Below are 25859 nucleotides of genomic sequence, written 5' to 3' on the forward strand. Positions count from 1 at the left end.
TTTTTCTTCCGAATTCCTTCCTTCCTTCCCTCCTTCCCTTTTGCTCAATATAAAATTAGAAGATCAAAACAAATACATTGTATCCTACCTGAGAACTTATTATGGTACAGGAATTCCATTTGCAGTCTTTGTCCAGCTTTCTTGGCTAATAAGTATGGAGTACTGTAAACAGGGTCTCCAGTGGCACACATAGCATCAGCCCCACTAAACAGCAACATCAGAGTTTCTAGCACATCTTGTTTAACCACGGCAGCACACAGGGCCTTATCATGGAGAGGGAAAATAAGAAGTCTGTTCAAATTAGAAAGTTATTGGCAACAAGTACATCTAGAAAAAAGCAGCAACAACAACAAAAGAAAACCCAAAAACATAATGACCATAACAAACCTTTTTTTTAACTTTCTTTCAAAAAGTTGGTCCAAAACCTTAAAACTAGGAGTAGCTCCATAATTACAGCAATCAACTCCATAACAATTTCTATGATTTAATATGTATTTAAATTATTTAATGAATGCATTTTTCTGAAATGGTTAAGGAAGAAGTCACTCAACACAAGAATACTACTCTAAAATTCAGCTGCTCTAATAAACATACAAGCATCCAGTAAGCATGAGATGACAGGGCAGACAGTTCAGTAAAAATTCTAGAATTGCTCGGCAACGACCACCTTATTGCACTGCAATTTCACGTCTCTATAGAGAATTTGACCATTACATCTGATATTTTTCCCAGTGGTGAAATGATTAACTGACAGATGCCCTTCCCCCCTACACCAACAAAAAATACAGACTTCAGAAAAATCAAGCCTGTAAAACACCAAGTTATTTTCTGTGGTCCTCAGTTACAATGTTAAATAAAGTCTCTTGCGCAGCTGCTACCAATAAATAGAAAACAAACCAAATGTTTTATTTTGCAAAGACATAAAGAGCTCCCCATGAAGCTCAAAAATGTTTCCCAATTCCAAATAAATTCAGAAAACCTAAATTCAAACTATAAAGTGAGATGTTTCCACACTTTGGCTAGAGATGTTTTAATGCAACTATTCTTTATAAGCCCTTATTTTAACTTCTTATGTGTATAAATAACATACAACTTATAAAACATACAGAAAACACAATAACCACTGAACAAATGAGACCTCTCAAGTTTAAGCCACAGTAACTTCTAAATGTTACTGCCTCCCCACAACCTTTGCATACCCTTTGAGACAATTTGACTCATGTAATTGAATGCATTAGCATTGCAATATATATGCATTTAAAGTCTTCTATATTCATAAACCCTAAACAATCATGACTCTGAAATCAACAGATATCAAAAATTGCACAGAAATTGATAATTATAATTAGCATTTTCCACTTTGTAACTGTAAAGAATTTGTGTTATTTGCGTAAAAGGAAACACTGAGAACACACATTTTTCATCATGAATTTTAGCTTGTTTCATTTTCAATTAGCTACAAGCTACTACCTAAGTGTGCATGAGCTACTTTCACCATAACACTGAATCATCTAATGTACTGGAATGTTAGATGTCAGACATACAAGATATCAAAAACACGTAAAGAAGGAATCTAAAGAAGTGAAGTGGGAATTTGCATTCCTCGAGTGTGCATTTGAAGAAAAATAAAGATCCATACTCATCGATGGCTCTGGAAGACATATCACAGGCACTATGTAGATACCATAACCTTCTACAAACAAACTGGAAAAAACTTAGGAACTAAGAAATCACAAAATGACTCCTGCAAAGGCTCCAAAACAAGCCTTATTCAGCACTGTGAGAACCTCACTCTGGATTCCGAATTTATTTCTCACCAGTTTAACAAGATGATGAAATTGCACACAGATACAATAAAATGCAAAAGGTATGGTATGAGCTTACCCATTCTAGTATTACCTTATTCAACTGTTCCTTGGTTTTGTAGGGAAAAGGTGCCTTCCTGAATTTTCCCTCTTTGTATTTTTGTGTAATGAATGCTACCCTTTTTTCTGCAGGGGCATCCATATGCAGCTCTTCATCTGGAGGAAGATTTCCTGCCCAAAAACTGTTTGCCCTCTTATTTCCAATGATGATGAAGAGCTGGATGAGGTGCAAGAAAAAAAAATAAGCAAAATAGCATGAAGGATATGAAGCTATCCTCTAAATAGTTTTCAGCTGCTAAAAGTTGAAAGTTATTAAAGAAAAGAAAATTGCCTGCAGGAGACGGAAGCCCTTCTCAGTCACTGCCTATGGTCACCCATAAATTAATAATAAAGTCTGTAGTCATCATTTGCCATCAATAGCAACTAAGCTTTACAAGGCTAACCAGTTATAACATTTCAATTCATATTAGAAAATATAAGTAAAACATCAGAAAAGACTGGCATATGTTTTAAAGAAAATACCGATGACTCAATCCTCTCAATCAGCATCACTTTTTAACACCTCAAGCAACTACACTGGCAGTGAGAAGTTTCCTTTCTTTTTTCCTTCCCAATATTGCCCATCATGATTGCTCTCCAAAAGCTTTTAATTTCTTTTCCTCCTAAAAAACTAGATGCTTGGAGAAATACTAAAAGAAATTGTACAGATGGTTATCAAAATGAATATTTTGAATGACACAGAGGTACATTATTCCTGGAAACATCAAGTTTACTATAACAGCAGCATGTTATTTAGCTGCTATATATTCAGTTTTCTTGTGACTAAAGCAATAACTAACTCCTAGTGATACAGCAGTTTTCAAGATGGAACAAAGACTTAGAATATCACAACATACCTCAATAAGTTCATTGCTCCAAATGCTAGCATCCATTTTTAGACTCCGGACCTTTGAATCTCTTGGTCCTAAAGATCTGTGCTGCCCTGAAATTCCAAGAGTATTTTTACTGAACTAAAGCACTTAAACTTGGTTTCTCTTCTGCTGAGGTAACAAAAAAAAAAGTAATGAAGACAGATTTATTCTAATTGCTGTTTCTTAAAAAGGCTGGGTTTGAAATTTGAATATAAAATAAAAGCAGCAAAACATCCCCAAATTAAAAAAAACAAAAACAAACCACAACACAACAAACAAGTGGATTACATTTGATAGTAATAAATAAGCAAAGTAGGCTGTCTGATGTAAAATACTTTTGGGAGGGGTTGTTTTGAAAGAAAGCCTAGAGTTATAAACTATTTCCCTGAATCTACTGCTTAAGCACATATTTAAATATAAAACATGATAGAACTAGATTTCTAGTAGTATCTGAAAAAGATATCCCTATTAGCAGTAAAATATGCCCTGATATAATAGAATTAATACCCCAAAATTAAACACTGAAAATTGTTATCCTTTGGCATCCAGCCTTGCAAAAGCCAGCCATTTCCCACAAAGTGCTAGTGTGTCTTAATTTCCACTAACTGTGAAGGATTATTCATCTGAGGGAAACCGATCACGTTACCGACCTGTCATTTATGCATGGAAGTGCTTTAGAATAAAATGACTTTGGTGTATTATTTAAAAAAAAAAAAAGTTATATTCACTTTTTGTTTGTCAAAACTTTCACAAGGATGGCACTGTAAAAGTGAAAAAAGCCAACTCAAGGACATACACAGATATGCAAATATGACATTTTGCAGAACCCACATAGCCTGTCATTAATTACTCTACCTGCGCACTTCTTACAAATGACAACACAGAGATTGATGGATGCCCAGTCAGGACTGGGAGCTTTACAGTCAGCACAGCTCCTGTTGGACTCATTGAACCAAATCTTCTCAGCTACTTCATAATCAGACAGAGTTTCTGCTATCGATTGCTGCAGTGCTTCAATCCAGTCCTGTTTCTCTCTTTCCGACTCTGCTGTAAAGCTGAAACAATTGACTTTTCTGTGTTATTGATCTTTATTTTAATGCCCAATTAAACATAGTCTGTAGTCTCTCTTATTTATTACATTTACACTCAAAATCACGGTCAAAAAAATCTTCCCCTACACAGATATAAACACTAAGATGAAATGTGTTATTTTGTGGTTTTAGTCAATGAAAACTCCCTGTATTTTTGTGTTCAGGTTTCAACAAAACCACTACTAGAATGAGCTACACAGCTTTAGTAATGTGAAAGTTACATTCCTGAGTTACTTTCAATCTTTGTGTTACCACATACCAAACTTAAAGCCTGAACTTTAACAAAAGCATAGAATGACCAAAGGAAACAGGGAGACTTACTGATGAGTAAAAATGCTCTTGCTAACTACAACATCCAAAAAATGCTTTTCGTTTTATTTGATCTTTTTGAAAAATATAAATAACAATAAGCAAGCACCAAAATGGTGATAGCTTAGAGAAGGTCAAAGAACTAGCTATCTACCAACTAGCCAGAGATTCAAATCACTAATCAAGACTAATTTACCTGCTACTCTAGTCTACTGAGAATGAAAGAAGAATCTTTGCTAACATTTAGAAATCCCAGGAGAAGAAAGTGATTTCTTCTTCTCCTGCATTACTGAGATTTCATTTAAGAAACACTACAACACCTAACAAAAGGCTTTTATTAGCATATGCTTTTATTTTCTTAAAAATCATTACAAGTCACAGCATCAGCCAAAGTGAAACTTTCTACTGATTTCAATAAAGGATTTCTACAAGGGATGGCATGAGTGATTCTTTTCTTTTTGAATAAAATGCTTAATATTAAATGGATGCAGCATTATTTCACTATTGCGGTTTATTATTCTTTTAAGATGGAGTCAAGTTGTTAAACTGACCTTTTTTTTTCTTCCGCCCTTGCACAGAATGAACAAAGGCAGCTACATAAAAATACAAATCTGTGGGCACAGATGTCTAGTCAGGCAGGTAACAGATGAAGCACACAGCTAAACAAAAGAAAGAAAATCCTTCTGTGTTTTTTTTTTTTTTAAATGCTGAGCATTCTTAATAAAAACATCACCTTTTCATCCAAACTAGGTAAGTCACTGTAGTATGAAGCAAGTATTTCTTTAGTGCATTAGTTATTTGCATATTTTGAAATGTATAATATTAAAATTCTCACCTAAAGCTTTTGTAAGGAGTAATTATTTCAAAAGATTGCTTTGCAGTCCGATCCACTTGTTTTACATTTGCCACGTTCATAGGGATTATAGTGATACCAAATCCCGTCTTAAAATCCTAGGGAAAAGACAATAAGAGTTCAGGGTTTTGTCATTCAAGAATCAAAAACGTATAGAACAATTAAATCAGAATGGTCCAAAAATCCAAGGTCAGTAATACACATTTTGGCCACAACATGCAGGGTCCTTCTAATTCATTAACAGATAAATAAACCTATACCAAATTTTGTCCAAACACTATACTTCTAATTGCTAGAATAACCTTACTTGATTGTTAGTGGGAGAAAAAATGCACACTGTAACTATTAATAAAGTAAAAAAAAAAAAAAAAAAAAAGGTTAAATTAACAGATTGCATTAAAATGTGGATCCAAAACTATGGAATTATCTAGCTTAGATCGTGCTTTAGCGACTAAATAATTTTTATAAATCTAAATCGTTCTTGTTGACAGCACTTTTGCCTGCTTTTAAAACAGACTGTTTTAACAAAATAAAATGTATTATGTATGAAATTCTTTCTTAAACCTTTGGTTGCTCATCCTTCTGATGTATTACATGAACTAAGTATGTCAAATGTCCTTGAAAAAAAGTACTATACAGCAGCTAAAAGAGACAAAGGGTTATCTGTGGCTCAATTATTAGAAATGCTAAGCATTTTTGCCTTAAACCAAGAGAAATATTTTTTTTTTCCCCTGCATGGAATAACATACTTAAAATAAAAATCATTCTTACATTAACACAGTTGGGAAATAAAATGTTCAGTGAGCTCTTGTGAGGCTCTCTCAAATGCATGCATTTTAGAAACACTGATAGGCACGTATGTTATTTCTGATCTATTTGGAACACCATCAGTTTCTCCTCCTTCAACTGATTTAGATGTTCATCTAATGGTAGTCACTTCCACAAGTTTAATTTCTGGTAATATTAGCATACTTCTTGGAAACAGTAACTGCATCAGAAACAAAAACAAACTTCATCACCCAAGCAAAAAGCCAAATCCACATACCTTACCATCTGCAAGATGTTCACTAAGTTACCTCTCACATAACATGTGGTTGGGTATGGGCTGATAAATGTATGAGCGCTGGAGAGGAAAAGCTTCAGAGTTACCTGCCCGAGCAGAGGGGATTGTTTTTCTAGTAAATACATATTTAAACCTGCTTCACTAACAAGTTTCTCTTTGTAAGATTTTCAAATTTTGTGACCAATAAAGCTCATATGGAGAAGATATGTCTGTATTGAGTTTGCATGGCAAGGTTTTGGTAGCAGGGGGGCTACAGGGGTGGCTTCTGTGAGAAGCTGCTGGAAGCTTCCCCTGTGTCCAACAGAGCCGATGCCAGCCAGCTCCAAGACAAACCCGCTGCGGGCCAAGGCCGAGCCCATCAGCGATGGTGGTAGCACCCCTGGGAGGGGAAAAGTTACTGCGCAACAGCAATTGCAGCTGGAAAGAGGAGTGAGAATATGTGGGAGAAACAACCCTGCAGACACAAAGGTCAGTGAAGAAGGAGGACAAGGAGATGCTCCAGGTGCTGGAGCAGAGATTCACCTGCAGCCCATGGGGAAGACCCTGGTGAGGCAGGCTGTCCCCCTGCAGCCCACGGAGCTCCACGGGGGAGCAGATATCCACCTGCAGCCCAGGGAGGACCCCAGAGCGGGTGGATGTCCCCAAAGGCGGCTGTGACCCCATGGGAAGCCCACGCTAGCGCAGGGTCCTGGCAGAACCTGTGGACCCATGGAGAGAGGAGCCCACGCTGGAGCAGGTTTTCCGGCAGGACTTGTGACCCCGCAGGGGACCCACGCTGGAGCAGTGTGTGCCTGAAGGACTGCAGCCCGGCAAGGGACCCACGCTGGAGCAGTTTGTGGAGGACTGTCTCCCATGGGAGGGACCCCATGCTGGAGCAGGAGAAGAGAGTGAGGAGCCCTGCCCCTGAGGAGGAAGGAGCGGCAGAGACAACATGTGATGAACCGACCCCAACCCCCATTCCTTGTCCCACTGTGCCGCTGGTGGGGGAGGAGGGAGAGAAAACCAGGAAGGAGGGAGGGGTGGGCGGAAGGTGTTTTAAGATTTGGTTTTATTTTCTCAATACCCTACTCTGATTTGATTGGTAATAAATTAAACTAATTTCCCATGAAGGTACTTGCCAAGTGATCTCCCTGTCCTTATCTCAACCCATGAGCCTTTTGTTGTATTTCCTCTCCCTTGTCCAGCTGAGAAGGGGAGTGATAGAGCAGCTTTGATGGGCACCTGGCATCCAGCCAGGGTCAACCCACCACAATTGCACAAAACTCTTTTTGCTTCATTCACCTATTTCAGGTATGAGCAAATAAAAATATTATTTTACCCATGACTGATAAGGCTAAATCTGACACAAAACACACATATGAGTCTACGCACAAGTGGAAGTACTAATTTTATCACATGAAGTGCTGGAGAGAATTATGCCCTGAAAGGCATTATAGTGTCCATTTTAAGATAAGATTTTTAAAATGCCATAATTTCCACTAATTAAACATAGTGTGGGATAAGCCAGCTAATATTTCCTTGCCAGACTTCCCATTAAGAATTTTTATTTTTTTTTTACCTTCCATTACCTTTGACAGTAATAGTGTGGAACCCAGGTGTGGATTTCAGCACAAACCTTTATAAAAAGTAGTAACTTTTCAACAAGTACCCTGGCTTAGCCATTCCTCATATAGTACATTTTTTTAATATTTCTTTCTTCTACCCTCATATCCCATAACATAGACATTTTTATTCTCTCCCCTCATCTTCAGACCCACTGACACATCTGCCTTAGAAGACAGCAGAGAGTTCTGTGAAGCCTACACAGTCCCTAATTCATCCTCAAAGATCAGTTCTATAGGAAAGGAGTGGGCAGAATAATCTTTTTGAGTATTAACTTGACAGCATGCTCTGTAACAGTGAAGCATTCTTAAAGTCAGACATCACCAGTGAGAAAAACAGAATCATGAAATACACAGTAAAAAAAAGAATGAGGATAGAAAAATACTAAATTTTCATTTCTATTAGCAGCAGTGTCTTAAATCAAATGGGCAAAATGAAAAAAAAAAAAACAACCCAAACCTTTACCATTCTAGAATTAAATGGTTTACACTTCTGAGATGTAAACTGAATGCAGGTTTCAATTATTTCAAATAATTGGCCTTAAGAAGTCCTGATTTTTAAAGGACAGGTAACAAGACTATACTTGTACCTGAACAACAGTGCAATGCATTCTTTGTTTATTAAATAACAGCTAAATGACTGCCAGAAGCCACGGTTAATAACAGTTCAATATACTCTTAGGTCTAGATTAGAGTTTACTTAAGGTAAATGATGAGTAATGAAGACAACTGAAATAATAACTACCATATAGACCCAGATCAAAAGTTCACCTGGTGCAATAGCTTCCCTTTAAGCACTCACTAGAGGCAACTGTCATAAAAAGAATGTAAATAAGAAAAGGTACATTGTCATCTTCCCAAATAAGCTTCCAGCAATCTAAGGACTTCCAGCTCATAAAGTCCCTGAACAAACAGTTGCAGCAAAGCCATCATACTTACTAGCCATAGATGCCACATCCACAAGGAATTTAAACAAATTCATGCTTTGAGGCCTCTGCAGCAACCTACTTCATAGATTTCCCAAATACTAACTGCACAAAAAAGTAGTTCCTTTTGTGCACGTATGTTAGGGGTTTTCTGCCTGATAACCGAGAATTTTATTAAATGACATTAGAGAAAATGAACGGTAACTGAACTTTATTCATCTACCTATTCCATACTGTTACTTCTTGAAAATCTCTTATGCTATATTCCCTTCAGCCTCTTCTTTTTTATGCCTTCAAGCAGCTAGCTGCACCCACTTTCCTTGGAACAAAAAGGGAGCAGGCTGCATGGAAGCACCCTGCAGGCCAGGATCACACACATTTATGTCTGTGAGAACAGACACCAAACTTTGTTGTACTGAACTTAACAATGCACAATTAAGAAAGCACTCTAGAAATGAAATGCATTAATTTGAAAGTCTTTACCTTTAGCTGGAGGACCAACCCTCCAAAATTTGCACACATATGCAGTGTATGAACAGTCCCACTGAAGAGAGAATAACTATTATGTTTTAAATTCAGCAAGTACATAAGAATTTACAGTACTGAATCTCAGTGTGAGGAATGTCAGAAAGGTTAAGAAATTAGAAGTGAGGAATATACTTTTCAGAACTGAAGACTGTGGCAAATTAACCAATTTCATTGGTACATTAGAGTGAAGTTATTTCTGTAATGATCCTAACAAATTCTTTACGGTAACTGTACAACACTTGGAATAAACCAGGCTTTGTGAGCGACAGGTACACTGGAATCTAATTTTCAAGGTTCAGAATTATATGCTTTCAGGAGTGCAGTCTTGTTTTCTCCTTCAGAAACAGAAGTGGGAATTGGTACAGGTAAGAAAGAAATATTCCACTTTGAAAGATAAATTCATTCACTTTGAGTGCACAAGAGGACAATAGGGCCATTCAAGCACTATACAAAAATGTACTGACTGCAAGACCAAGCAATATCTTTTCAGAATAAGAATTGTCTTGCTTCTACAGACTGAAAGCTCATTGTTTCAGATAGATTAAACTGTGTTAGACTTTCTGACAAATGAAGAAAAGTTTAAGAAGATTCAAAAATGCAAAGCTGAGGGTTGTTTTTTTGTAAATATACATCTTAAATGTCTATATTTTTACTACCTTCACAAACTTGAAGAAAGGCTGAAAAACAGATTGACCATAAGAGCTTTTAAAAGAAAATTCTTTACAGATATAATAGTAGAACAAAAGTATTCACTAAACAGCACAGTTAACTGAAGGCTAAAAATACTAATGGGGAAAGTAGTTAACTATGAGATGAGTATTTGCTTTCTGATAAGCTGTTCTTCCTTCCTGAAGGAGGAATGATAATAATGTCTGAGTCCTGTTGTTACTATCACCCCTGTCTGAAAAAGACATAACCTATGAAAACCTGTTATCTGTATAGAAACTGTGAAATTATATAACAACTTTTTTTAAAAAAAAATACCTTTAACATGAATCTATAAACTGTATCAGTGTACAAAATTGCTTTCTCTATTATGTATTATCTTTCCATAGGCAAAAGCTACCCTGAGACAGGCTGTACTAACCTTTCTTCGATTCTATTCTGGATGAAATTAAGGGAGCTTCAAAATTAGTCTTGTACCTTTTCTAATATATCACCACTGTTTTACGGACACAGAAATAAAAACCAAGGTTAAGGAAAACTTAAGTACATGTATGAATAAAATCATGCAGCTACATCTAAACACATCTAATTTTCAGAATTGCTGAACACAACTTCTGGTATGTCGACTTTAAAAGAAAGGCCTAAGCATCTTTCTCTCTGGAATTCTTAAACAAATCTGTATTGAGAGGCTGAATCTTGTGGCTTTCGGTTAATGAACAGACCTTCTCTACAAAATTACTCTTCTTCTCCCCGTAAAGTATAATACTTTTTCTTTCTTTTTTTTTTTTTATTTTTTCCCTTCCACTGAGTTTTACACTAGTAACACTTGGGCTGGCATTCTTTTTGGTTTAGTCAAACCAAAACTCATCTGAACACAGGAGTTCTAGAGCTGCTGCTTGTGTTCCTCAACTTTTACCGTTTTAGCGGTTATAATCATGTCTTTTGATGTGCTGTCTGTTATGAATCATGAATCTAACATTATTTCCACAATACATAAAGTTGATTTAAAAAAAAAATGTTGTCTCAGGAAAACATCTCAGAAAAACCCAACCCCAATTTTAAGTTTGCCCTTACCCCACACATAATTCTTGGAAATAAATTAAAGAAATAAATCCCAAGTTTTATTTTAAAGGTTAAGTAACTCTTATTATATTCACATTAGAAATATCAGTCCATATTTTTATCTCAGTTTTTTGCTGGAGGACTAAGGGGATAACAGCAACAGCAGAGAAAAAGGAAAATTGCTGCCATGATTTCATGAGAATATATTTCCACATACACACACACATATACATACTTATGTAAATATACATTTGTAGCATATTTTGAAGTAAAGAAAGTACAAAAGTACAGAATCCTGAAGTACAGAAATAGTACTAGTGTATGATGGGAGCATAGCACTTTCAGAAATTGCTACATCAACTGAGTATTGTCACTTCACATCAGTTTCCTTCCTGTGAATTAAGAGATCATGGTCCCTTTGCCGGTTTTGTGTTTGGCTGTCAGATCTTGAGGTCATGCAGTATCTAAGGGTGTGCACACACATACCTATATAATAAGACTCCAATAATGGTGAGAGGTACCAGATAATACAAGAAGAATATACTACATATAAACATATACATACACACACACGTATGTATATGTATGTGTTTATATATGTACGCGTGGTTTTTTTTTTTAACATCCATCTTTCTTACCATCCTACCACTAATTTACAAAAGGCCCATCCATACTTCTGACACTACTCTTGTCCTACTGCACATATACAGAAGGTTCTTAACCTTTAATCACAGTATCTCTGATCAGAGTTCCGAAATACGACCTTACATGTTTCCTTGAATTTACCTTTGCTATTTGCAATAGCTCTTTAGGTTTACTTTGGGGAAACTACCACAAAGTTTGTGACAATTAGACTAAGACTTATTACTGAAAGATCTGAGAATTCCCTTAACAATTTAACAAGATTTAGACTTTTCCTTCATTCTAGCCCCATGGCATTTGATTCCCTTCAAACAACAAAATTATTCCAGAAAGATTAAAAGCCAGTAACTAGAATCCTTCAGGTAAAGCAACCATAGTTTCTCTCCTCTCCTCCTTAATTGGAGGTATATATTTCAGCCTTTCCAGCTATTAAGGAAGGCTAATTTCTGCAACAGAAAGGTGGGAAAAATTTGTTTCCATGTTAATGAAATATTAAGACATATTTATGTATTAGAGTGACTAGTAATGCAGAAATTGCTTTGATAATATTAATTCTTCTCCACAAGTTTATATTGATTGCCTCTCCTTTTAAACTATACTTAGGCTTAGCCTCCCCAGTTGCCTTTCATCAGGCTTTTCAAATCTTTAGAGACTTAAATCCCTCAACACAGCCTAAAATCTTTTAATATAGATTTTAGGTGATAGTTACATATCATGGATTGGAATAAAAACCGCCATGAGTAAAGACATATGTACTCTCTCTTACAGTCTTCCTAATGAGATCTCAAAATGAAACCACAGTGAAGCATACAGGATATAATTACACACAAAAAAATGATGTTAAAAGAACATGAAGTTTGCCAACTCAAGCCCTGATGAGCAAGGAGATGCTGGAATTCAAGTTGTCTACGCATGTTAACTCTGTAGCTTCGTGCTCATCTGTCATGATATGTGAAGTAGTCGCATCATCAATTTTAGGTTCTTAGCTAAGCAAAATTCCTGTGTCCCATAACAGAACCACTTGAAAATGATTCAAGCTATTATCGCAGAACATTTTGTAATGACAACCTGACATCCATAATTTTGGAGGTTAAAAAGAAGGAAGAGAGCAAAAGGTGAGAAGGGCCACTTAGATTAGCTCTAGTCAGTGCCATGCAGCAGGCTTATTTGCAGTGGAGTATATTGGATATGCTGCTGGAGCACATCCCGCTCCACATCATTCCACATCATTACATTACAAAGAAATCTAGTACATGTACTTTGAGATGGCTCTATGATGAAGGCCAATACGTGAGAAGTGGGGACAACTAAGAGATTTGTTTCAAAAATGCATTACTGACCAACACTCTAAGGCAGTTACAACCTTAGATGTAACTTTTCATATAAATTACAAATCTCTCTATTCACTTACTACAGAAGTAATTCAGAATCCTCACTTCAGCAGCTATGTGTGTGTATTTTGCAGTATCAATACAATTTTAAATCACTCGATTATGCACCATCAGGCCCATGCCTTGCTTGTTGTATGGGATGGATCTAGGACACATGAAGATGAAAGCCACCTTCCTATATAGGCTGAAAAATACAAAAAAAAAGGAGGATCACATAATTAAAGTGACTAAATACTATCCCGGAGAGTTAGCTCTTATCTTTGGCTTTGCCAATTCTACTCAGTGTAAATCAAAAGCCTTAGCATACAGTCATTTCACTGTACATTTTTCATTTCCTAGTACCTGACTTTATGCTCTAGGGCTTGATTTGCAGAACTGCTGAGCAACTGGAACTTCAGCCGACACTTATGAAAGCAGTATTTTGAGCAGGTATAGTTTGACAGAAAACTATTCCTTTCCAACCCGCCATAAAAGACATAGAAAACTGAGAATGCAAAATATATGGATATTTGAATCATTCATACTGTTTCACAGACCTGGGTGGTCATATGGAGGAGACAATCACGTTCCTTTACCTAAGAGGAACTGATAAAAAATAAATTAATCATTGTTCCTCAAATAGCCAAACACAGCAATTACTGATCGTTTCCTCACAGAACATTCTTTTACTGGTGAAGGATTTTCTGTAAGGCACTTTTCAGCAGTGTGCAATGAAAAAGGCACAGGTTACTCCATGAAAAGAAATTAAAATTATCAAACAGCTACCAAGTGAACAATGCACTGAATGAGGTAGTGATCCTGTGGAAGAAAATAGCATATTGTAGTATATACTGCACAATATTAAGTTGTATGGATTTAATTGGATGAAATTAAGGTTTTAGAAATAAAGTCAGTTTTCCCATGTTTAGAGCGGGTGCACAAACCTGTAATCATGGTAATGTTATTTCAGACAGATCTTCTTTGAATTTTCACAGGTTTTTAGCTAAGTTCTCCCCAAAAATGAAGCTTACATAATGACAGAAGCATCTGTCTCCCTACCTAACCCTACGTAAGTTTTTACTCTAGATAGATGCTTGGCTTCCATCAAATTCCACATGATAGCACCCACTGAAGACCTCGGGTCTTAGCAAGATTTAAGGAGTGTTAAGTCAGAGCAGAGGACATGGACTCTTAAGTTTCCCTACTGCCATCCTTTCCCAGATGGAAAGGCTTTAGTGTATGGTCACAGTGAATTAAGACAAGATGATACAATCTGGAGAGTGATATTCAAAGACAACTGCTACAAACAAATACATACATAAATTAAAAGGTTCAATTTCTTAGTCTTCAAAAACAAAGCAAGAAGATGACAACAGAGAAGAGAGGGAACGTTACAGTTCCAAATATTCACAAGTTTCTCACTTGTGCAGAAACATGCTGAAAGGACGGGGGGAAAAAAATTTAAAAAAATATATCCATGAGGCAACCACACCTTGCCATTACAAATAATTTGCATGCTATGCCATTTAGTGATGGTCCAATAACCTTTTCATTATTTCTGAAACAATTTGTGTGAGCTGTTCCATCAAGGTAAGGAACTGAATTCTACATGAAGTTGTACATTTAACACAAAGCAATTTAAAGCTACGACTGGAAAGTAGAGTTCGTGACCTAAAGATACCATAGTCATTTGCATTTTGCTGCTTTAGAAAAACACTGAAAGGACTGAATTCTTCAACTATTCTACAATTCAGAGTTCAGCTGAGGTACAGAAGTGTGATTCAGACCATACTCCATTCTGCACACACATGCTTTCTTTTTCTTGTCACTCATACTAGGAAAGCAACAGTCTCACATCTGAGCCACACAAGACAGAACCAAGCACCAAAAGCAAGCTGGCAGCACTGCATACAAAACCTCCCTTGCCGTCTTCCCAAATGCCCTGACAGATATCAAGCAAGAGAGACAAAACTGCTCTCTTTGTTGCCAACCCCACCCCTCCACTTGAAAGACAAGTGCAGACAAAGCTCCAATTTGAACAATTATGGTAACTCCCTTCCAGCAGGGCTCCTCTGCAGCATGGAGCTCATTCAGAAATCAGCATCTTACTAGCTAGAGAGGCTGAAGCAACTGCAGCCTGCCTGGTCTATGATCTTTACTTTTGCTGCTTCATGAAACATCATGAGATGACATAAAGATAGCGCAGCTAAATAAACACATAAATAAAATTCAAAGCCTGTCATGAGCAAGTACAGCTTATATTCAAGGCTTTCACCTCTATTCTTATTCCAATAGCTATTTATAACATTGCCTCATATTAAAAGAGACAATCGTGTTCCTTAAGATACACAACTCTTAACACATAGAAATTCATTCCATTTCAGAGTTCATTTCTTGCTACTCGTTTCGCACATTTTTCATCCGAAAGGGATGCCAGTTTAACATATGCGAAACCTATTATTACCTGGAAATTCCTCAATTTTCCTCACTTTTATTATTTGGCCCCTTCCACCTGCCTAAGATTTTGTTTGTTTGTTTTTCTTTTAGCTTAAATAGGCATACCTATAGCCACCATCTCAAACTCATACATAGCTTTCAACACTTCCCCTGTGATGAGCATCCACAGCACCTCTTGTTGATACAAGGACATTTTTAAACATAGCTATTACTATTAAAATCTTAAGTAGCCATCTGGACTCTTCTTTGAAAGTGCTTCACAACTGGAAATCTTCTTGGAAGATTCATCAAGACTGTTCTCTGGAGACCAGAAGGATCTGTGTATTTTAAAAGTACCACATACAGTTATGGTTTTCTGAATCCACATCTTTATAATTTTCTTGTTGTAGCTTTACACACACAGCAAAAATCTTCTTATGTATTCATAGTCCAGCCAAACTGCTAACAAAGTGTTTGAACTCCTAGAGGAAGGACAGATTGTGAACATTTTTGTGATATTTTAAAATCCAGAACAGTGGTCATGCAAAATTGATGAACCTCTTTATAGACCTTTTTGTACAGTTGTCACTGGACAATAGAGAAAACTGGTATGATACCCCCATCAGCAAAGATCCCCTAATGAACCAAGAAAATCTCCAAATAATGGAGTTCCTGCTTTCCTCCAAATTTACCTGCGGAGATAAACAAGTATGACATTAACCAGTAAAAAGTATCAGTGACCAAGCACAATGCTTTTACTTATTGACTGCAAACAGCAGGGTGCCAAGACAATTAGTCCTCACTGTATATATAAAAAATTATTTTATTTACTACCTCCTACTTTAGTAAGATAAAGTATGATATCATATTTCACAAGTAAAAATAATTCATAATTTCTCCTTCAATAAGCATTAGCAAAAGTAACATTTCCTGATGGAGAAAGTTTTCCAAAGCTTTTTTCACTCGTGAATCTAATCTCCAAGTAATCTGCAAAATTCAAAATATTTACAAAGGACAATTAATTAAAAAACAAAAAAGAAAAAAGAAAATAAAAGAAAATGTTTCAACACTTTTTAAAGTGCCATTCAGATAGGATTAACTATGATGGACGTTTTCACATCTTAAAAAGAAAGTATCTGTGGCTTTCCAAATACCCTGTATTCCAAACATACCCCATTTTATTGTAACTGGATCACTATGGGATTTTCCTACTGAAGTTAATAAAACTAACAGTTCAGATTTCTGATCCTATCAAACCAAATGGCCCTTCTGAGATGATGCAAATTGTGACAAAACACACAGAAAAACCTTATTAGGAGTATCTTAACGAAATACGGAGAGCTCTGCATTGAGATAACAGTACTTTTTCCAGCTAGGGAGATATTAGATACCTGCCGCTCACAAAGCTGTGAAAAGTTTCACTTTAACAAGTGACATTATGATCATCAGTTTAAGAGGAAAAAAATAAGCTAAGGGAAGTACAGACCCACAGAAAAGCTTTTGGACAGATAGTATAAATTCTCACCTGTTTGAGAAATATTCACCCTAGCAGAAAGGAGACATTAAACCCCATCAAACTTCAGATTTGCTTAAAATTTGAAATTTGGAAACTTTTGCAATATCTGAACCAAAATAAAATAAATTTTCTTCTTAGGAAAGACTAACACATAGTTAGTAGAAGAATTGTACTTTGAGCGTATGCATGCTTGCCCAATAATTTTTTAGAATGTGCCTCAGATCCCATGGAGGTACAGACATTTTCTGGAAGCCAGTGTAAGGCAGCAACTCCCCACTAACGCCCATAATCAAAAACATGAGGACACCAAACTATGATTTGTGAATTTTTCTGTAATATTTATTTTAAAACAGTGAAGGGACAGCAGCACCAACAGTTTTGCCATATATTCTTCTGTGCCCAGACCAAGAGAGGGCTTATGCCATGACAACAGCAACTCTGTACAGTGGCTTTTGATAAGCAGGAATCTTTCCTAACTCAGTCAGTCACTTCAGCATTTTCTCTACCGGGAAGATAGCCTCCTTACATTTAATTCAGCCAAAAATAGAACACCTTTTTTTTAGGGGGAGGGGGTGTGTTTGTTTTTTCTTTTTTTGCTGCTGTTTTTTTAAGAAAATATTTTCTTCTGCTGGCTTTGGATTCACAGATACTCATCTGTCTTTATGAAACAAACAAAGATGAAGATAGCTGACGAATGCACAGAAAGTATTTTTGATTTTTTGTAAAGCAAAATCGCTAATGGACACATGTACGGCTACTGCTTAGCAGCTATTCACTTTCATATTTGCCTAGGCTTTTTTTTCATTAAGGTAATGATTCCACATAAAGAAAGCACTGTTATTATAAAAGTAAATATGTAAAAGAGTTTCACAAATCAATGCAGTTTACAAACAAGCAATCTACTTTTCACTACTTAAATACTGAAATGGCTAGAGTATTAAACGCTTAATAGAGTCTACTGAACTCCTAGTAAATCCATCGTAAATAAGTTTTATTATGAGTTCATATAAAAGCTGGTTTTAGTGATTTTTTTTATTTTTTTTTTAATTTTGATATTACAATGATTAAAGCTAAGAAGGGCAACCATCACAGCTACACAATTTAACCAAAGGCATTCAGAACTCAAATAAAGAATAATCCCATAGAATTCCAGAGAAGCTATTCAAATATTTTTATGACAGTCAAAACTAAAACAAGGGTCCAGCTCTAAAACAGCTGCACTATACTCATGTTTCAGGATCGGGTCTAGAATTAATATAGCCTTACTGAACAAAAATGCCTTTGTCTTAACTAACATAACAGTCTAAATTTTTTATGAATATCAGTTTTCCAGAACTCAAAAATTATGAGCTAGAAGCATGTTATGTAAAGATCAAGTAAATTCAAGCTTGCAATGAAATTATTTTCTGCTAATAAGAAGCAAAGGCTAACATCCAACAGAAAAATAAGAAGTGTTTGTAGAAATACAGAGCAACCATACTGTAAAGAAACCAATATGACAAATTAAAAGTTAAAAAACAAAACAAAAAAATAATTTAAAAAAACCACACCACCACAACATACTCCTTTCAAATAGCCTTCATACTCTGTGTTACTAACTAGATAGCTAGTTAGTAGAAGGAACACTAAAAATTACAAGATCTTTAACAAATTATCTCCATTTACCATTTCTACATTTGTCTCCTGTTTGTTTCACTGAGCTTCCTATTGTCACACAATGAACAATACAGGAAAGTCTTGTAGGACCCAGAATAAACTACAGACACATGGGTCCCTTGTAGCATAATGATTCCACCTGTCTCCTGCATTCTTTTCACTTCTCAGGTCTCTCACTCCCATCCATCTCCTTACACAAGAAAGAAATAAATCTTGTTCGTCTGAATTTAATGAGAGACTGAAAAAGCAAAACTTGCCAACAGCAATGTTAACTCTGTTTCAGAGCACATTCTTGGGGTGGGGCAACAGGCCTTGATCACTACTTAAACTGCTGTTCTAAAACCACTAAGAAACTCTGAGTAATTTAGCAAATAGAAGCTTAACTTTCACATTTTGCAAGTTTACAAATTTTTCTTCTCCATGTTTTATTAGAACAGCTGTCAAAATCAAGCAATAATAAAAACCAAAAATTATCCTGAAGCATACACATATTACTATGTTCAGATAAGCTAAGATGCCTTACAAATCAGAGATTAGTAAAGAACAGCACCTACAGTGGCAATTTGTTCATAGAAAGTGACAAAAAAAGTGAAGCACTGATTTATAGTCTGATCTAACAGCAACATCCTGACCTAGACACCAGCAAACTGAACCCACTTCATGTCATGGTGAAGTACAGCTATGAAAAAGCTGTTCTGGCTCATACCTGAAGGTATGCAGGTGCATCTCATCACACAGAAGTTGCATCAAAATTGCAAATGCTTGGTCAAGATAACACTGTAGAAGAGAATCTCACAAACAGCAAAATAGAACTAGAATTAGAATTACAAAATTGCTCCATTTCAGGATATTCAGAAACCCAGCAGCAGCATTTTGTACCAATTGCGGGTGGGGAGGCTTGTAACATGCTACAATGATTTTTGAGAACACAAAGTCTTCCAAAAAAATCTTTCTGTATTAGCAAGAATGAGCAGCTGCAATCTGCAAACACACTGAAGTTACAGGAAGGTATATTTTCCCAGCATGACCATGCCATTTAAGAAACTAGGACAAGCAAGAATTCAGGAATGAAACAAAATGCTGGACTAAAATGAAAAACTGGCAACTCTGACATTAATGGCAAAGCTCCAACTGACATTCAGAGAGCTGGAGAATCACCCCAGGTATCCGTGTTTAGAACCTACAAGCAACACCTTTCCTTAAACTGCCCTGCATATACTGAAAATGCATCTTTAACTTTTCAATTTAGAAGGACGAGCAGCCTAGAACAAAATCTGCGCAGGCATCTTAAGGTTAATTTTAAATTATATCTGCATGCAGTGTAGGAGAATGAAACTTAGGTCTGCAGATGAAAGACCTGCACAATTAGAAGACCTGAACAGCCAGCACCACAGAATCCTGCAGAACTGTGATGAGATAACATCTTCTGGGTTTGTACCTACAGTGCACTCTAACCTTTATTTTTTCTTCTCCCTGTAAAATTCCAGTACAGGTCCACATGCATATGTTGAGATATGTTTCTGATATTCCATACTACATCAGTGAGAGAAGGATGAAGAAACAGAGCCTCCAAAACAGAGCTTTGTATAGATTTTACCCTCCTATTTCCACATTAGCATTTATAGCTGAGAACACCAATAAGACACACAACTTTTACATCTAAACTGCTAATTGTGCACATTTACTGTAAGCAAGTGCAAGTACCTAAGACCACCTTCAAATCAGGCTTCTAAGTTTTACTAACTGCACATTGTCATTAAATGAAATAGAAAAGACAAAGCAAGTTACATATAATCCTTTTTTAGCTGCAGAAGGCAAGTGAGAAACCTGTAAATACCTAATGCACAGAAATGCTTACACACAGGAAACACACAGAGAAACAGCTGATGTATTCATTCAGGGTGAAATAAGCCCTTTCTAGATAAGTCACATAAAAATGGCAGGTACCTCTGCTATGTGGTTGGTTTGTTTTAAACAAAATAAGACAAAAGATGCTAGAATCCCCCTCCCTTCTCTTTGTGAAAAAAGAAGTGCAAGGTGAAACAAACCAACCTGGAAGTCAGATCCATCTCCCACCTGGGCATCAGTGATGACTAGTCAGCACTGTCTCCTTCTCATGGCTACTCAGGACTAATGAATTTTGCCTTGATCAGTTTCTCAACTTTTGTTATGACCTCCATCTCCTGGCTCATCAGTTTTCTTGCAGCCCAGTAAATTGGCAGCTGCTCAGTTCCTTCAGGGGAGAGAAGCCAGAGTCAATTGTAATAATGGGCTGCAATTACTCCTGTGTTGGAGGAACTGAGCTGCTGTTGCTGACTGCTGTCATTTTATCTGCCTTTGAACTTCTTTATGACCCCATGGCAAGGAATTACAGCCCTTGGCTGGAAAAAACATCACACCTCTCATCATCACACAACATCCTGCAGAGCCTCTCAAACAAGTGCCAGACAGGCTGATTGTGGAACAGGAAGCAGTATATAAAGCCATATTAATTATACCAATGCAGCCACACTGCTTCAAGACCTTTTTCAGACCTCACTCGTGTATCTTTAACACAGCTCTGCATACTAGACTTAGACTGTAGACACGTATAAATGTCAACAAATGCAGTATAGTGGATATAGACTCCTCTCTGCCTAGATGTGTCATATAGAAACCTGCACAATCTAAAAACATTGGACGGTACAAGACAGAGACAATAATTTTGCCATAATCAAAATGGAGTCATATCCAATGGACAGCAGGTTTGTTTTTTTGTTTTGTTTTTTAATAGCCTAACTTACCTTAAACAAAGAAATGGACAGGAGCTGTAATACTCAATTAAATATTAGATATCAGAATCCCCCAAAGGATTGGCAAAGTCAATAATTAAAGTGTTTATCTCCATGAGTAAAACACACTCATCAGCCATTGCTTTCTTTGGCTTAACATTATTTTTTCCCTGAAGCAGCTTTTATGGGAAATACTGCAGAAGTACAACCCCAAAAAGACAAAAAATCCCCAACTGAATAGAAGTTGTTTGAAATGCTCAAAACATACTAATGTCACTTGGCATCACTTAAAACACAAACAAGATTATTTCCACCTTTTATTTCCTGAGTCACTGTTTTCCATCTTCTGTTATTAAGCTGATTATATTTTCCTTCTCAACTGCTACCCAGGCCTGTTCACATGGTCCTCCAGCTGCCCACTGCCAATTGTTTTAGCAACCTTCCACCTTAAGTGAAGGTAACAAAGCTTGATTTTTGCTACAATTCAGTGCATGCAACATTTTTCAAATGTTTCTTTTAAAGTGTTAGATAGCCATCAATCATTCTGGTTGATCGGGGAGGGGGGGGGCTGACCCACATGCTGGGATGGAAATAACTTTTGTGTGAAGTTTTCTGGAAATATCTGTAAGACACTGATTTTTAATGAATGAGCTTTAAAACATGCCATCTCTAACAAGGTATGATTTTGCATGCAAAATATTTAAGAGGGAGAATTTCATTTAATAACAATAGCATTGAAGTGTTTCATAAGGCAATAATTCAGTTTGAACTGATTAAGTTCAAATTTGTTGGCCTAGCAATTTATTAACCACGGACAGAAATTATTGCTGAGAAAGCACACTGGGGTATTCCCCACATTCTTACTATGCTGTAAATCATAAATTTCCTTCCTTTTGCTGTAAGGATAGTGCATTTATTTAGAATAAATTTTTTAGATATAAGATAGTGGAGTAAAGAAAATAATGATTTGTTATTATCTGAACAATGCCATACTGCTCCAAACAACAGAAAGAAATCAGCAGAAATGAAAAACAATTTATCTAAGGTCCAAAAGATTAAATTGTCACTTAAGCTACAATGATATTGAAGTTCTCAGTATTTTAAGGATCATCTTTATAATTCTTATTTTTAGATCATCCACTTTGCATAACTGATGAAAACTCAAATGGTCTAATTTTTTTAGTTGTCCAATAGCAACTCCAACCTGCTCTCTCTCCACTGCCAGCAAAGATACTTTTCACATCTCCAGTGCACACTGCCGAAGACAACAGTTCTGGAGTTTGATTAGTTCAAAATCCACTGTTTGATTAATTGTTTGTAACAAAAAAAGGGTGAGGAGTGAAAGAGTGTGAAGGAAAAAAGAAGGGGGGGGGTGGTGGGGATGACTACAAATTCTGGGCATCTTAAATTCCAATGGTCCTTACCCTGATGAACTCCAACAGAGATTGAAGTGAGACCACCCAATCTTGAAAGTCATCATGAAGTAACAACAGAAATCTATGAATGCCAAAACAGTTTTCTTTATGAACACTGCTTTTCCTGCTTGTTCAGCTACTGCAAGCTAAAGACATTATGATCAATCACCTGCTTTTAAGTGCTTAGGGTTCTAGACATTACAATGTCAGTTACAAGGCACATTAATGAATTGCAGGCATACTCTTTGGTCTCCTGCTGGTACATGCTAATCCATTTTATTTAGTATTGCAACCAAGGAGAACATTTTAATCATCATAATGTGACTGCCAGTGGTCATCTGATCATACTCATAGATTAGGCAAATCATAAGGTCTTCAAGACCATTCCTTTTCCACTTCAGACTGGACAAAAGAATAGTCTCACCTCTGTTAAAGTTTATCTTTCACAGAAGGATATCCATACAACTTAGCTCTTTATCATATAGGCAATGTACCAAAAAAAAAAAATTCTTTTGTGACATTAATTGTCCGAGCTCTGCCACACCAATTAAAGATTAAATTCATAAACTGCATTTAGTTAATTGAGTTGTAACAGATTTCAAAAATAGCAAGTCGATAACAGAAGATATATGCTAAATAATTAAAAATTTGCAATGGCATATCATGGCATTTTTAACTAATTAGGAAATGAAATTCACATACACCATCATAACATATGTTTGTACCTATCTTTAAGTTTGTGGAAAGAACACTTCAGTGAGGATATGTTGTCTACATTGCCTCAGAAATGCTCTGCTCTTCACTGTTGTAACCGCTTTGCAACTTTACACAAATATTAATATTTCAGCTATACTAATTAAATACCTGAAGTAAAGGATGCAGGCTGAGGAAAAAAAAGTAATCAGTGTTGCCACTGGTATTTTTAAAGTTACTTCTGTCCCAAACACGGCAAATCCACAGAACTAACAGATGGATAGGAAAAATGTGTCTTACATTGACCTCAATTTAAAGGAGAAAAAGCAAACCAAAGCTTCTGAGTAGTTTTTCACCATGTCTCCTGTGAGAGCTGACTGATATGTTTACAATTAAACAGGAATCAGCTAGCTGCAAAACAACATTCTAGCTGCATTTAATTCCACAGTATATTGAGCTATTGAAAGAAGAGAGATGTAACTATTCTTGAAAAATACTTATTTTTTCAGTTTCATTGTCATCTCAAACCTTCTTGTTGCACCCACAAAAAAAAGAAAACTATCCATTACTGGAGTGTATGTATACATATATATGCACACACACAGATTTACTTGTTCATGTGATTTAAAATAAATAAATAAATGCAGACCTGGTCTACCATTATAAATGAAAGTACACACAACGATGCTCTGCTTCCTATATGTAGGGCTTTTGATCCAATAGATTATTTTACCTTGGGGTTTGAAGCCAAGCTAGTAGTTCTTAAATGCAAATAACGTGTACAGTGACGGATAATGCTCTCAGGTAATTCCAGTACTCTTAGAGGAAAACAGATTTCCCCAATACTTCATTAATAATGTTATAACCTTATGATAAGTAGACATAAAACCTTCTTCAATTGTTTACACATGCTGTGTCACTCTGTAAAACCTTTTTTCTTCATAATATTCAACAAATTCTACTTTTCTTCACTGTTAATTTTTACATGATCAAGGTAGCTGGCTGTATATGTATTAGTCATCCAGAAAGCTTGACTGAGCATTACTGAGAAGCTCATAACTTTGTCTTTTTCCTTCCTCCTTCCCTACTCTCCACCCCAAATCAAATTAATCATGAAGCTTCTGATTGTTGTGGAAGCATTAGGCTTTCCACCATGTTTCATGATTGCTTTAGGTGTACTTACATCTCAATGAGATCTTAATAGCATAGAAACAGAATTCCTGTTTATGCCCTTCTCCATGTTCTTTAATAATATCTTCAGCAACATAGAACAACATCCCACAAAATTATTTTTGAAAGTACAATGCAGATCTTCCTCGTAAAGGTGGTCACTGACACATTTATCTTGTCTGATTCAACCACCTTACTTCAATAGCATATTATTTTGAATCCATTTTTAAATCTTTTTTGGAGTAGGGTTGCAATTAGTTTAAAACTGAAGTAGTAATGGTCAGAACAACAATAAACCTTTCACCCACTCAACAAAATTTCCTGTAACCATTCATTTTGTATTGCACAACAAGCAAAAAAGTTTTTAAGTTTTCTTACAGAATTCAAGTTACTTCCTCTTTAGTTGTTTCTGATGTCACGCACAGTAATTGATCTTTGCCATGGTTTTGAGCATAGAAGATTGGAATGAATTTCTTGCCAAGGAACTGCTAGAAAATTAGGAATATGACCTTAATCTATCATCCCAGCAGCTACAGCTTCATGCAAACAACTACATTTAAAAGAGGCTGGATTGTTTGCTTCCACTTCAAGTCACCAATGTATCAGTATATTTGATCTTAAAACACTTCTTCATGTTAATCTTTTCCCCTCCAATATATTTGGTATATTCTTGGGTTGTTTTGGTTTTGATTTTTAACATCTTGCTACAGATTTGTATTGTTCTGAAATAGAGTAAAGCCTGAATGAATCAAACAAGGACAAAGGAGGACAAATGTTCATTTGTTTTCCTGTCACCTTCACCTATTTAAGGCATTCCAGGCCAGGCTCATTCAAATGTTTGTAAACATATTTGATCATAGTCTGCACCAGCAAGGAAGGAGAGAACTCTTTCTTTAGAGAGCTTCCCAGTTATTATTACAAGTAACAGCTTATCACCATAAAATCTCCAAAAGGACACGTGTTCTTGGGGCAAGGAGGATGAGGATGGGGGACAAGGGAACACAATAACATGGACGACACTGTTTCATGTTTTCCCATTCATGATATTTCCACCTTCCACTGCTCCACCCCATTGCATATCAGGCATTTCTCTCTCCTCTGACTTACCACCAATCAACTATCTGAAAGGTCTTCCCATTCCTCCTCCTGCTTTCTTTTGTTGCCTTCAATCCCTACCTTTTTCCCTAGCTGCCTTTCCCAAACTGTCAGTTGCTTTGCTCAGGGTTCCTCATTAGATCTCAAAATCCTTAAGCAACTATTTTTGCTTTCTAGTCAACTTATAGTCAACGCCTCTCCCCAACTCTTCTTTCATATT

The 25859-nt window shown here is 36.3% G+C and overlaps 1 protein-coding gene across 1 annotated transcript in view; it reads right to left on the minus strand.

The window, feature by feature from the left end:
- Positions 1-25859, minus strand: part of ARAP2 (ArfGAP with RhoGAP domain, ankyrin repeat and PH domain 2) — a 133340-nt gene that overhangs the window by 68115 nt on the left and 39366 nt on the right. The window contains exons 11-15 of the mRNA XM_075024281.1: positions 5012-5127; positions 3632-3831; positions 2762-2847; positions 1900-2082; positions 89-263 (exon numbers count right to left, since the gene is read on the minus strand). Coding sequence (XP_074880382.1) covers positions 89-263; positions 1900-2082; positions 2762-2847; positions 3632-3831; positions 5012-5127 — 760 coding nt within the window. The remainder of the gene's footprint in view (positions 1-88; positions 264-1899; positions 2083-2761; positions 2848-3631; positions 3832-5011; positions 5128-25859) is intronic.

This window comes from Buteo buteo, chromosome 1 (genome assembly GCF_964188355.1).
Source record: "Buteo buteo chromosome 1, bButBut1.hap1.1, whole genome shotgun sequence".
Lineage (NCBI taxonomy): Eukaryota > Metazoa > Chordata > Aves > Accipitriformes > Accipitridae > Buteo > Buteo buteo.